Source organism: Perca fluviatilis, chromosome 14 (assembly GCF_010015445.1).
Source record: "Perca fluviatilis chromosome 14, GENO_Pfluv_1.0, whole genome shotgun sequence".
Taxonomy (NCBI): Eukaryota; Metazoa; Chordata; class Actinopteri; order Perciformes; family Percidae; genus Perca; species Perca fluviatilis.
Window position 1 is genome coordinate 27,495,312 of NC_053125.1, and position 13,822 is coordinate 27,509,133.

The 13,822-nt window shown below is 39.0% G+C and overlaps 2 protein-coding genes across 9 annotated transcripts in view; both read right to left on the reverse strand.

The window, feature by feature from the left end:
* On the reverse strand, positions 1-6,415 carry LOC120572195 (butyrophilin subfamily 3 member A2-like). Of its 4 annotated transcripts, XM_039821384.1 has the most exons (7): positions 6,173-6,414; positions 3,987-4,055; positions 3,078-3,174; positions 1,761-2,102; positions 1,321-1,608; positions 1,111-1,230; positions 1-990 (listed from the first exon to the last, which is right to left on the reverse strand). In XM_039821384.1, exons 3-7 carry the CDS (start codon positions 3,163-3,165, stop codon positions 536-538), a joined length of 1,293 nt encoding a protein of 430 aa, XP_039677318.1. In that variant the 5' UTR covers positions 3,166-3,174; positions 3,987-4,055; positions 6,173-6,414; the 3' UTR covers positions 1-535. The 4 variants fall into 4 exon arrangements, with proteins under 4 accessions (XP_039677318.1, XP_039677322.1, XP_039677321.1 ...); XM_039821388.1 differs by lacking the exon at positions 3,987-4,055 and having other exon boundaries at positions 6,173-6,415; XM_039821387.1 differs by lacking the exons at positions 3,987-4,055; positions 6,173-6,414 and adding an exon at positions 3,822-3,979.
* A 913-nt stretch (positions 6,416-7,328) lies between these two features.
* Positions 7,329-13,822, reverse strand: part of LOC120572202 — a 48,926-nt gene continuing 42,432 nt past the window's right edge. The window contains exons 1-6 of one of the 5 annotated variants that reach the window (XM_039821401.1): positions 12,237-12,368; positions 11,910-12,010; positions 11,566-11,726; positions 9,656-9,773; positions 9,154-9,267; positions 7,329-8,656 (exon numbers count right to left, since the gene is read on the reverse strand). In XM_039821401.1, coding sequence (XP_039677335.1) covers positions 8,253-8,656; positions 9,154-9,267; positions 9,656-9,773; positions 11,566-11,726; positions 11,910-11,970 — 858 coding nt within the window. In that variant the 5' untranslated portion in view covers positions 11,971-12,010; positions 12,237-12,368 and the 3' untranslated portion in view covers positions 7,329-8,252. Of the gene's footprint in view, positions 8,657-9,153; positions 9,268-9,655; positions 9,774-11,565; positions 11,727-11,909; positions 12,119-12,236; positions 12,369-13,822 lie in introns of those variants that run through there. The other 4 variants (XM_039821404.1, XM_039821402.1, XM_039821403.1 and 1 more) reach the window with 4 other exon arrangements.

A 13,822-nucleotide genomic window follows, 5' to 3' on the forward strand; every position in this document is an offset into this window, starting at 1 on the left:
AAAAGTTTATTTATACATCTACAGCAGACTGTTGGCCTAAAATGTTCAAATACACTCACACAATGAGAACAATTTGACCAATGAAAACTTGAAATAAAAACAGACAAGCATGTATTAAAACCAAAAACATAGTCAGTAAAAAGATCAAACAAACAATACATTTTATCAAACAATAAAAAATGCAAACGAAAAAACATCCACAGATATGTCACATACTAACTGCACAATATATTCCTTATCTTGATAAATAAAGTACAGTTCCTAACTAGGCCATCCAACATTTAAATCATCTAAAGCTGTTTTTCAAATGGCTGCCTGTTTGTTTTAATTCTCTGTAGCTTCATCAGCATGTGACACCTTTCACATTGTCATGTGATGATACATGATTTATGTAAAAGTTCGGTTTATAGCCTATTTAATTAAGATTGAGGAAACCACTCCCTTCTCTCTCTGAGTCAAGGTTCCTCTGAATGTCCTCCGTCTTGTCCAGTTGTTTCTTTATTTGCTCCATGTGGTTTTGTATGTTGTCCTTCCTTTAGGTTCTTTGTAATTCTCTTAAGTCAAATGTCCTCTTAATCAGTCTGTCTGTGTTCATTTCCAGTTGTTGAAGTTCTTTCTTTCTCTCCTCCAGGTACCATTTGTTCTCTGTTATGATCTCTTTGAGTTTTAAGTATCCCTGAGCTTTGTTAGCTGTTTTATCTCCCTCCTTCTCTGATACTTCTTTATCCACTGAATTAACCTTCTCTTCATTCTCCTTCGCCTGTTTCTCTGCCTTCTTCTTTTGGTCATTGAGTTGTTCTTTCTGCTTCTGCAGTTCCTGTCCCAGTTCAGTCAATGTATCAATAACCTGTGTCATGTCTTTCTCTTTCTTCTGTAACTCCTCTTTTATTTTCTTGTTTTCTTCCATGAGCTGCTCTCTGCTCACTTTTTCTTTCATTAAAGCCTGCTGCTCTGCCTCTTTGTTTTTATTCTTGAGTTGCATCTTGATCTCTGTGTTGAAACAGAAACAGTGTTGTACATTTCTGTTATGCTGTGTTGTATCATGTTATCAGAACCATAAAAATAAGCCATAGTAAATCCATCATTAAAAACTTCAAATATTTTGCTCACCGATTTTGTTCTGTCTCCATTTCCAGACAAAAAGGACAACTGTGAGAACAAACATGAGGCCAAACAACACGCTCATGGCAACAGATGCACTACAGCTAGATGGAGACACGAAGAAATCCTCTGAAATAATAAAAGAGAAAACAACATTTATAGAAAATAAGACTTGATGTTTGACAGAAAAGAAGCTGAAACCTATGAAAAGTTTTCTACCTGGAACATAAATGTGTGTCTCTCTGGTCTGGTTGATGTCCTTCTGCTGGACTCTACAGGTGAAGCTGTTGCTGTGTCTCTTCTCCACAGTCACTCTGCTGCTGACAGTATAGAGATCATCAGGACCTCTGACTGTCTCTGGAGGTCCAGCAGAGAGGAGGTTTCCCTCACCATCCAGCCACAACACCTCAGGCTCTGGATACCAGCCTTCAGACCTGCAGTCTAGCATCACTCCGCTGGTGGCCTCATGGAGGCCTGCTAAACTGATAGCAGGTGAGGAGGAAGCACCTAATGATGAGACATATTAATGAGAAATGATTGGTCCAATCTTTGGATGATGTACAGCATCCTTTATACCTCAATCATCACATCAGTGTACAGATATTGTAAAATTATAAGTTATAAGAGTTCTATATGAACAGTGTAGTCAGTTTACCTACCAACAATAAGCTCAACAAAATATTCTTTATTCAGTTTTGGGAAGTAGCATCTGTATTTCCCGTTGTCAGAGATCTTCACTGAGGACAGTCTCAGTGAAAAGTCTCCGAGCGTCAAGTTGTTGATGGACACTGATGCTCTTCCCTTGTAGGCCTTGTTTTGGTCAGTCAGAAGTTCCTGACCATCGTGCCATACAAGGACAAATCTGGGTTCCAGGTCATGTCGTCCCCACTCCATCGTCATAGAAACGGCATTCTTCGGAGGTTCCAGTTGACATGGTAAAATGATGTCATCACCGAGCATCGCCACGACGAGCTGAGGTGGACCTATCTCCTGAGACTGACCTGGAAGACAGTAGGTCTGTTTTAATACACATTTACCACCGTGAGGTCGAATATTCACAGTAAACATGAACTGTTGATTGCAGCTTCCGACGCGTCTTTAGAGATTCTGATCTACAAGCATTTCTTGTATGCATCAAGTGGCACGAATAAAGTCAAAGTCACGTAGTTACAGAATTTCAGTGTTTGTAATGCAGCGTTCGGGGTTTTTAAAAATGCTGATCACATTCCTTTTTAACACTATCCGATCCAAAACAGTACATGTTCAAATGTTATTGATAAGCAGGGAAAATATAATTCCCACAGGCAGACTATTCACATTCACTGTTTGTACTTATGCCTACGAAAGTTAATGCACAATTGAATTCCTATATAACCCACATAATCATGAGCCAGCATGTGCAGGGGTGCAAGAACGTCTGCATAAGTAGGGATGGGCCGAACAAACAGGACTTTTACCCAGGAGACTCTTTATGTCCTCTGTGATACCACAAGTCAACGTTGACTTAATTTAACTTATTTTTGTCAAGTAACTTACACACTTAACTACTGCTACGTGCATAAGTTACATGATAATTTTTTATCTTATTTCAAGAAAAAATTGTGCACATACTGTATATAAAACGTTGTATTATTATTGTAATTATTTTTTTCTAAAGTGATGAATTTCGACAGAAAGCAGCTCACACAACTAGTGTGAGTGTCTTTACTGCCTATGCATGGAGTAAAGGTCTTGCTGATTAGAGCAAACTGTGCAGTTAATCTACCAAACTACAGCCAACAAATGCTAAATGATGACAATGACTCAATAGTGCCTTACGGGTGTATATGTGTAACCAAAAAAACACAATATTGAACTGGGCAAAACTGGCCTTTAGACAAAAGTAAAAGAAGAGCTGCCGATTTTTGTGTGTGTGTGTGTGTGTGTGTGTGTGTGTGTGTGGTGTGTGTGTGTGTGTGTGTGTGTGTGTGTGTTACCTCCACATAAGTGGTTTAGGAGAAGTAAGACAACGATGTGTCGGAAAACACTGACAGGTCTGAGAAGTCCATCCTTGATGTGAACCATCCTGGAGTGCTACAAATTCAAATACACTTTTATGAAATTTAAATTTGTAGAATGAAGGTATTTAAAGCAATATTGTTTTCATAAGCGTTTAGCAGCATTATCTAGGTGTGCAGCATCTGAAGTAGTGTGCATTAACAATGACAACCAATAGATCTGGCTGTCAAACGGTTATTTTCAAGGCCTTCATACAGGATTAACATTACAGGAGGAGGTGGGAAATGAAATTCACTTTTTTAGGTTTGCTTCTGTATCAAATAAATCCAGCTAATAGCTAACTTTGCCTACTTTTAAATGTAAACAAATATAGGTTAAAACAGGACTCAAACGAGAAATTCTGTATCCACTTGTAGCCGACATTACAGCAGCACATTTGATTAGCTTTTTCTCTCCTGATGTCTTTAATCTTTTCAGTCGTCATTTTGCTTCTCAAATAGGTCTATATCTTGGTGTTTGCATGTTCAGAGTAAGAAAACCTTTTTTACCTGCTCCATTTTTAAACAAATTTCACACTGACCTGATAAAGTAAAGTAGGACAAGCACCTCTTCCTGCGTAAAAAGAACTCAGAGATCTACTTTAAAATGGACGTCACATAAAGGCTGTTGCATTGTAATTACAGTATAACAGGGTAGGGCTGTCAAATGACCCACATACTCACCGGGCAGGATTAAAATCACTGAGTGGCGGAGGTAATATTAAAACCACCTCCCCTAAAGACAGTGAGGCATAACAATCTCACACTTCTGTTGTGAAGGAATACCTCCTTTCTTTCTATATTTATACGTGAATATAATAAATCATAACATTTGAGAATCCCACATACCTGTTGTGTGTGAGTCGTCTCACCTCTCAGTATGCCGGGCGCTCAAAGTGACGAATGTGTACTTTGAACCTAGGCGTGTATAACAAGATAAGGTGTGTTTACTCTGCAGCATTTATATGTAGGTTTGTATGGAAAGCGCTTGTTATATTTGTATACTAGTTAGACTTAGAAGTATCACAAATAATGCCTGCTTTTATGCTTTGATCATTAAGGCGTAACTCTCGCCAGAATGCAACCTAAGGTCTTTTTGTGAATGTACCCGAGTCAAACTTTAGTTTAAAAGCATATTTAGGACAGAAGCACCACTTTTAAGATGTACCGTATTTTCGTTTTTCGGTCAAATGGCCTTTTCAATGAGAGTAATAGGGGCACTTTGATGCTAGCCTCAAATAGCTATTTTTAAAACACTAAGAAGGTTTGACACAACATGAGACTTTGCTCCAAGTATCACCAGGAGCTCTACACATGAACTCAAGCACTGACAACATTGTTTGTGTACAGAGTTTACTAAAAAGAGAGGTTTTGAACAACTCACCGTAGCTCTTGTTGTTGATATTGACTCAAAACGAGTCGATATCAAAACAAGTAGCCACAGATTTAGTATATCTTTTGTGAACCAGTGTATTTAAGGTAGCTATTTTGAGGCTATTTTGAGGCTAGCATAAAGGTGCCCCTATTACTCCCATTCAAAAGGCCATTTGACCGAAAAATGAAAATACGGTAAGTCTTAAAAGCAGCGCTTCCTTCCTAAATATGCTTTTAAACTAAAGTTTGACCCGGGTACATTCACAAAAAGACCCTAGGCTGCATTTTAGCAAGAGTTACGCTTTAAGTAGCCTTTAAAAGGTCCATCCACAGCTGTAGGAAATCATTTAAGTTCAGCGTTTACAATTATGTAGAAAACAAAATATAATACAATGCAAAGAACATCACAATAGATTAGACCTGCACGATATTGGAAAAAAACTGACATTGCGATATCTTTTTTTTCCTGCGATATATATTGCGATATAAAAAAAAGATTTTCACAAGATGACATAAATAGCCATATTTAGAAATACTAAATCATTCTCAGCTACTGGGTTGATTTTGTAGGGGAGTGCATCTACACACAAAATCTAAATGAAAAAGGAAATTTTCTTATGTGAACCATTCTTTGTTGAACTTTAATGCTTTACAAAAACCAAATCAAGTAAGCGCTGTGACTACTACTCTTCTGAAGTGATTTTGGAGAGGGAAATTAGGAAGAAATACACTGGTTGACTGACATGAGACCATTGTATTCATATAATTGTATCGATCTAGGCTAAAGTGAATGATATTAATAATGCATGCATGTTGCTTCCTCTAAATTTCAGGTTATGGTCGACTAGCAGGGTCTGCTTGTTTTTTAGATAAATTGATCAACATTGATTGTGATTGTTGGTTTGCTGTGCATGCAGAGCCTGCATATCACACACTAGTAACAAGCTCTGTGTATCCAGGAGCACTTAAATCAGTGTAAATTACACAGACTGCTGTTGTAGATTAGTGTTACGTTTCCAGTGTTGTGGCTCCGAACCATAATGTTAGTTGTTTCTTTAGGCTAATTACTGGTATATTAGCTTTAGCCTGGCTGGTAGCAGTGTTTTTGCGGTGAAAAATGGGAGACGTTGTGATTACATTGCATTAAACAAGTGATTTAGTTTGTCTTTGCAGCGTACATAAAACACTGACTGCTGTAGCTGCACTACCCATGGAAAAGTATGTGCATCACTTTTCAGCGGCAGCTGCCGCTTACGATAGTTTTCTACACACGGGAGAGTCTCACTTCTGAAGAGCGATGTGACAGTTACAGAGGCTTCGTATCGCTTTCTCATCAAAAGCCAACTCCCTTTATGCCTTCCCCTCGATAACCCCCGCGTCTACTATGCCCTCTTCTGCCGTACAGCAACACCAGCTACCGTCAGCGGAGCGGATGGTTTGGTCTATATTAAAAGGAGTTATTTCAGATACTTCCCCTGTTTGTTAGTTTATTAGAGAGACACACGCCTGTACTAAAGGGCCCTCGCCGGGGTCAGGGAACCCGGAGGCGAGGCAAGAGGCTTTGATTATCACCCTAGATGTCCCCAACTCACAGGCTCTTATCCCCTTGTGGATCTAAAGCACTGCCCGAGGGGATCAAATGATTTTTCTTAAGTACTCACAGTTTAAGGCCGCTCCTCCCAGGATCACCGAAGGTCCCTTTCTTTCGAAGGACACCCGCTAGCCTTCTTTGGTCACCGTGCTGAGGGAGGCCAAGCACTCGGGGGCTCTGACCATCCGAGCGGGTAGGGAAATGCACTCCGCTGGGAGATAACAGGAGGTCTGACTGTCAAGATCGGTCCCCGCCAGGCTGCAACTCGCCGCGGGCGGTTAAAGAGGAGTCTGAGCTGTCCCCCGTGGGGTGTCCCCAGCCTGTATGGCAGGGGTGGAGGAAAAATAGGGTCTTCCAAAAAAGCCACAAAAAATTCACGGGTTTTTTGGTTCTCTAGCTCAACACGAGCTCAGGTATTCTTATTTTATATGAAGCAGAGAAAAAAAAAACAAATAAGCTATGTTGAATAAAAATGAAAATGAACAAAGCCCCGAACCTAGTAGATTCGGTGAGTAATTCCTCTAAATGCTGAAGTACTAAAACCCTCGCATCCAAAGAGCAAGGTGCCCTAACATTTTTTTTTTTTGATTCACTCCCCTAGACGCAGCTGGCTTGTTTCACCAATCTTTAAGCCCTTGTAGGGTAACATAAGCTAATACAAATACGAGCCAAAAGGCACGTTCACAAAAGTCAGACGGCACGTACAGGAATAAGCTAAAGCAAATACAAGCCAAAAGGTACGCACACCAGAGTCAGAAGGCACATACAGGAAGATTCACATATGAACATCAGTGACCCTCACCATAGGCGCCGATACCGTGGGTGCTCCGGAGCTCGAGCACCCACGGAAAATACTGAGCACCCACGTGTGCCAGACTAGACATTCATTTAAAATTAAACATTGCAGTTGGTGCTAAGTGGAGCGTCTGTCATAGTGTGATTGGTTATTTCGGTGGCATTGATTCTTAATTTCCCATGAAGCTGATCGCGGTTACGTGTCAGTTAAACTTTTCATCTCCAATCCTATCTTTGAGAAGTGGCGCTGTCCGGAGTTGAAATCCTACTTTACGGCTTTATTATCGAGTTAATAGGCGTGTGTTCGTGTCGGCCGCTGTCCATTTTCTAAGGTTCTGAAATGCAAACAATTTTTGACTTTTTTTTTTAAGGCGTGCGCCTGTGCGCACCCACGGAGGAAAACATAAATCGGCTCCTATGAACCTCGCACCTTCTCCTTTTTTTTGCAGCAGTCTCCTACTCTCTTTCATTTGAAAGCAGACAGTCAAAACCATGATCCATTTACAATACATACCAATATTTTTATAGCATTATTATACATTTTTATCTGTTTTCGGGTTAATACACTTCTAAGCAGTAATATAGTTTTAGCTGTTTTTTGGGTTTTCAACTGAACCTCCGTTCAACACTTCCCAAAACAAACCCCGTCAGACTAACGTTACGTCACATGACCACCTGTCTTAAAGGGGAAGGGTCAGCTGGTAGCAATCATGTAAAAGGAGAACGATGAAAGATTACTTTTCTATCAAGCAGCAAAAAGGTTTTAGTGTCAACATCACAACTTCCTGCAATGTGATTATTGTGCATGCGCACATCGCGATGTAGAAATGAAATGAAACAAAATATCGTGCAGCCCTACAATAGATGTGAGGAGATGCCGACTTTAGCACCCTTCACCATTTCATGTTGATTGTAATTTGTTTTTCATTCAGGAGATGAAGGCTTGTTCAAAATGTTCACACGTCTTACTCTCTGCTGCACACTAAATAAACTGACCACAGACCGGATGATACAGAAAAAAGCAGCACACATTCATTGCAAAAAAGCATTTTATATAGAAAATATACACATATTTGTAGATCCTTTAAAAAAGTAAAAAAGGTAAGCTAAAGCTGATTTTCTTACATGGTAATGTCAAACAAGTTCACACCACAAAGTCACTTAGTCAAGTACAATGTTTGTAATTAATCAAGCATTTTAAAATATTTAAACATATAAAGGTATTCTTTTCATGCGGTATCTCGAGTAAGGAATGGAGAACTACAGTAATAATTTGCTCTATAAAAAAAAGTTTCTGTTTTAGACTTTTGGTGGCTTTAAGTCACACATAATGACTTTTTTTCCCTCTGAGTACTTTACCCAAAGTCTACTTCCTTCTTTCGGTGTAATTTATTAACCTGGATCTCTATTGGCTCCAGCAGTCTCTCTGTGTTGAGCAGCTGTCTCTCATTATCTCTCTTTGTCTGGTCCAGTTTCCACTGGGCCCGCAGTAGGTCTTCTTTTTCTCTTAGTAGTTCCTCCGGTTTGTCAAACGTCGCCTCTCGCTCTGTTATTTCCTTCTCCACAGCCTGGAGATTCTGCTTGTTTACTTCCTGCTCCCCCTCCACCTCCTCCAGGAGCTCTTTGAGTCGACCCCTCTGGTTCTCCAGTTCAGTCTTCAACTCCATCAGTGTGCTGACCACATCTTCTCCGTCTTCCTCTGTCTTCAGCGACTCCTTTTGAAGCTGTGCGTTTCTCTTCACCGACTCTGCTTTCCCGCCTTCTCAATAATAAAAACAGAAATGTTTGTAAGGGTTAAGCAAATAGTAATCACAATCACAATTGTTTTATTTGATAACTTACTGATAACGATAAAATGTGTGGAATCTCATGAAATATCACTTTAAATAATATCAAAGATATTTTCACATTTTAAATGATTATCCTTTGTTAGTTTTTATAACTTATACATGTCAATAATGCTGCATAACACTATTTGTCTTCATTGGTACAACAATTACAGTCAAGCCTTTGTTGGCTATGAAATTCGGATTCAGATCCACATTAGCTGCAACTAAAATAGCAGATACTCTTCCTGGGGTCCACATACAACAAAACATAACATAAAAAACATGTAAATCAAGACCTATAACACAAATAAGTCTTGATAAAACGTGTGTAAGAGAAGTAATGTTTTCAGGCTGTTTCCAACAATGCTGCTTCAAATTCATAAAAGAAAAAAAACTGGAAAATGAGAATCCAAGACTAGTGACTTACGTTTCCATCTGTACATGGCATAAGCAGCTAGAATCAAACTTAAAGCCATATCAACCAGGACACCACCCAGGCTCATGTGGTGACACACTGTGGAAATGGATTCAACCAAACCAGCTGAAATGACAGCAGAACAACACACCATTCACTTTCAAATAAAAGTTCAAACATCTTCAGGTATGGCTGCTAATTAAGATGAATGTTTTGGTTCTTATGAGCTTGTTGCATCTTTGTAATGCAGATATGTTTTCTGAAAACCAAAATGCACTTTTGCAAAAGGATTTATTGTGCAGAACCATGCTTCACTAATGCAAAACTCTTTAGGCCTATACTGCAAATGTAATTGGGCCAGATTTGGAAATGTAGAAAATGTGACATTTAGCTAATTAAAAATTAAAGATTTTAAATCTTCGAAATTGACATAAAAAATCTATATTTCACATTATGGGTGAATTTACAAAACAAATACTGCTGCTACTGACCCCAAAATAAGTGTGTTAGTTACCTCCACACGTGTGTATAAGCAGAAGGATGAAGACGGTATCAAGGGGCATTGATCCACTGACGACCGTGAATGCAGGTTCAAAGAACAGTCCATCTGTCACGTTCAGCTTTGTGGGATTCTAAAAAAAGAAATAAACCAGCTGTTAATTACAGAAGGAGTGTGGAATATTGAAGAAAAAAGTGGTATTGCAAAATAGTAATGACAAAAAGTACTCAGATGGCACTGAGGTGTTAGGATGTTTGCAGTAGATAGGTCAAACATAAGGTAGTGTGGGAGTTAAATAACCACAGTAGAAGTTAATTACAACTTACAAGTTAGTCTGGATCAATGGAAGTATACAGTATTTTCAGGATGATTGCCTCACATCACGCACCGGATGTCTCTCACCTTCCAATCTGTGTGTTGCCATTCTCAAACTCTGTTCACTTTGACAAACAACAACAAACTTCGAGCTAGCAAGCTAAAAGCTGAAAATGGCAGCGTTTGAACAAAATTTGGATCGTGCAATAAGGCAGGTCTGCTTGGTTCTTTCTGGAAATGATTGTAAAGATTTACAAAGAATAAGTTTTGGCATTTCCTCTCTAACTGGGAAGTTTTGGGACCGATTGGTGGGATTGCTGTGGAAGAAGTTCTCACAGTGATACACTTGTAAGAGAAAATTATGTTTAACCATGTATCCAGAAAATTTAAATAGCTAATGTTACTGTATTGTGTGAACACTTAACTTCATTTAATATTGTATGTGGCGTTTTCTTTTGCAGCGTGCATTTTTTCCACCAAAACAAGTTACTTCCTGAGACTATTTTGCAGAGACGCCGTGGCTCCATCCGGAGCTTAGCACCACTCAAGTCGATTGTGATTGGTTTAAAGAAATGCAAACAACCCAGAGAACTTTTTCCTCCTGTCCTGGAAAGCATCTGTTGTGTAGCAAGACATTAATCCACAGCGCTGTGGAAATAGGGTTGGCAATGCAAGATTACAAGTTGGTTAATACTTTTAAAGTCATGTACATGTAATGTACACCCTCTCTATGCAGGTGTTTAGTCATTCCTTAGTTACTGGTAGAAGGGTTAGACCGATGGGAGAACTTAATAATAGAAGAGAAAAAGTTAGCTACTTTCTCTTTATTAGAATTATTTTGATTTGGCACTTTTTGAATGCATTTGCCATCACAGCTCTGTAGCCCAGTATACAGCAGCTCCGCTGGTCTTCAACCTACCCAGATTATTTGACGTGTCTGCTCATATACCATTCAAGTCACTGGTACGTGCCCACCGTGCTGTGAATGATTGAGGCCCTCCTATATCCACGACATGGTTAAAACCAAACACCCCAGGCCATCCACTACGCTCTGCTACTGCCTATCTGGTCACTACTCCCAAACTACGAGAGGGCTCAGCTACCACTTAACAAAGTCATGACTGTTTGTTGTCCTGGCTCCTCAATGGAGGAACGAGCTCCCACTGACATTATGTTAGCATAAACTCCACACATCTTCCATAAGATAACAAAAGTTGTTTCTAAATGTAGTACTAGAAGCAGTTCAGCATATCTGATGAAGTTGATGTACCTGCGTGGTTCTTGCAGTTCTTGGGTTGTACCAACATGATTAAATTAACCAGCTTTGAATAAGAATATTGGCAAAATAAATGCAATGAACTGTATGTTGAAAGTAGAGAGATGAAAGGAAATGCATCAAAGGTCCCCCAGCAGGGCATAAACCTCAATTTATTCAAACATGAAGCAATTGGTTGAATTTGCTGTCTTTTGCAACTTTTTCTCCAATAGGACTGGTATTTTTATGCAACTAATTTCCGTTATCAAAAAAGGAAATTGGGCATTGTCTTTACAATGTATAGGAATTCAGTTCATATAAAACATCTGCAAAATGTTCAATCTCTCTCTTTCACCTTTGTACATTGTGGTTGGATTTTCCTCATCATCTGCGTGAGCTCCTTCTCCTGTTCCATCAATATGTTGGGCACATTTTCCAATTCTTTTTCCTTCTGTGACTGTTGAAACAGTGGATTTGTCTCTGCATTGACCATTTTCTCATCTTTTGGGAAATAGTCTAAAATCAAACAGCACACAAAAGCACAGCAGCATTGTAATAAAACAGTCCATATTTACATGGGAAGGCATTCATTCAAGCCTTTCATTCCAAAGAGCAACATAAACCATACAGTACAGCACAAAGATACTTCCATAATGTGATCACAAATATTTTAAATATGTGTATCAAACTGTGACTTACAATTCACTGTAGCCAAGGCTAAGGCAGCAGCAGCAGCAACAACAGAGATGACGGTACGCATGACAGTGATGATATAATATGTAGCACTGGATGACAGTCAGCTGGAAAGATAAAACACAATACAATGTGGCACTTAAAGTCACTTACAGAAACATTACAACTTACCTGACAATGAGTTAAGAGTAATGTTTCTTTGATTACAAAACTGAAACCGCTTGCTGCTGCTGACAGCATGCATGCTGTTTAAACTTTTTATCTACTTAGTTTGGACTTTTTAATTAACAAAATTTAGATCAGAGTTAGAAACTGATTTGTTGTACAACTTACAATAGAATGAGCAATGTATGTAGAAGAGTTGAATTTACAAAAGCTTCCCTACCCACTTTGTGCATTACAGTCTCCTTGGCGATCACAGTCCTCAAATGAAATACCTTGTACTTTGATCCAGTCAACTGTAATCAGGTAAGGTGTGTTGACTTGTGATTTTCCTGCCTTTGTGCTGCAGCTCAAAAGTCTCCAAAAAACAAAACAAAATCTTTTTAAAAAGGCATCCTTAACCTGGTTGTTTTCTTTGGATTTTCTTAACTTTCTAGCTTTACATTTTGTGACATATGCTCTTGTCTTCATTCCTTCTTTTGCTGATCTTCATCCTGTAAAACACTTTGTAGCGTCTGTTTTTAAAAGTGCTGAAACTTTTTTCTATAGCTTTAACAGTTAGGAAGTAACCTCCTTTCCAAAAAACAAGGAAGTTGTGTTTTAGTTGTGATTCATGTTCTTTACAGTAGAATCAAACAGTGATATGTTTCACAGTGAAAAAATACAAACTTCCACAGAAGCTTTTTAGATTTTATTTTATTTAGATTTTCAAAATACCTACAACAATCTGCTAATTCCCAACAAAAAACAGTGACGATACTAAATGCCAAACAAATCTCAAAGCTCAGTTCATACGGTTTATCTCTGACATCGTATATAAACACCCATATATGTTATTACAAATCTTATCCACATACACATTTTTTGTCTGCATACAATCAGTTATATCTATTTGATTTTTAACATCCATCATACATGAACTTCAGCTGCACCTAGTGATAATACACCCCCTTTAATACTGTACACTGTTTCATACAATTTCAAGCTACACTTAAAGGTCCAATATGTAATACTGACAGCTATTGTTTTAAATAGTTACTTCAGTACAAATTCAAAACACTGGAGAGAGTCGTCTCTCCCGCCAGACTCGAAGTTCACGGAGGTTGCCAGGCTGAGACCGCAGCATCCACAACAATGTTGCTAGACGATTGTCTCACATAGCCAGACATTACTCCACTGCACAGCGGAGTAGCTAACGGTAGATGCTGGCTATATTGACAGTCATAGAAGCCCGTGCTCACGCGGAGCTCTGTAACCAACTGACAGACACACTTTTTCGGCTTAGAATTACAGTATGAACCAGCAAAAACCCCACAACCTCACCGTCCTCTCCACACGCCAGACAGGCACACTTCCTCGGCTTAGAATTACAATAGGAACCGTTAAAAATACCACTACCTTGCCGACTGAACACACTTCATTAGCTTAGAATTACGGCAACAACTGCAAACCCACAGTCCTCTCTTTCCGATTTACAGCCCCCCCTCTCGTGCAGGTTTGCACATGTGCTTGTTATATTTCTATACTACTAAAACTTTAAAGTATCAAAAATTTTGAGAATGCCTGCTTTTATGCTTTGATCCTTAAGTAGACTGTAAAAAGTCCATCCACAGCTGTAGGAAAACATTTAAGTCCAGCGTTTACAATTATGTAGAAAACTATAATACAATGCAAACAACATAAAAATAGATGTCAGGTGTTGCAGGCTGCTGGTTTTTATATTAGAGTGAACAGCACTGACTGGTTAATATTTAATC

Excerpts from the sequence above, each read along its gene's own strand:
- LOC120572195 (XM_039821388.1), bottom strand. The coding sequence starts at position 3,165 with ATGGTTCACATCAAGGATGGACTTCTCAGACCTGTCAGTGTTTTCCGA. Across the intron at positions 1,609-1,760 it reads TTTTGTTGAGCTTATTGTTG|GTGCTTCCTCCTCACCTGCT; the intron begins GTAGGTAAACTG and ends TCTCATCATTAG. Across the intron at positions 991-1,110 it reads ATGGAGACAGAACAAAATCG|AGATCAAGATGCAACTCAAG; the intron begins GTGAGCAAAATA and ends GTTTCAACACAG.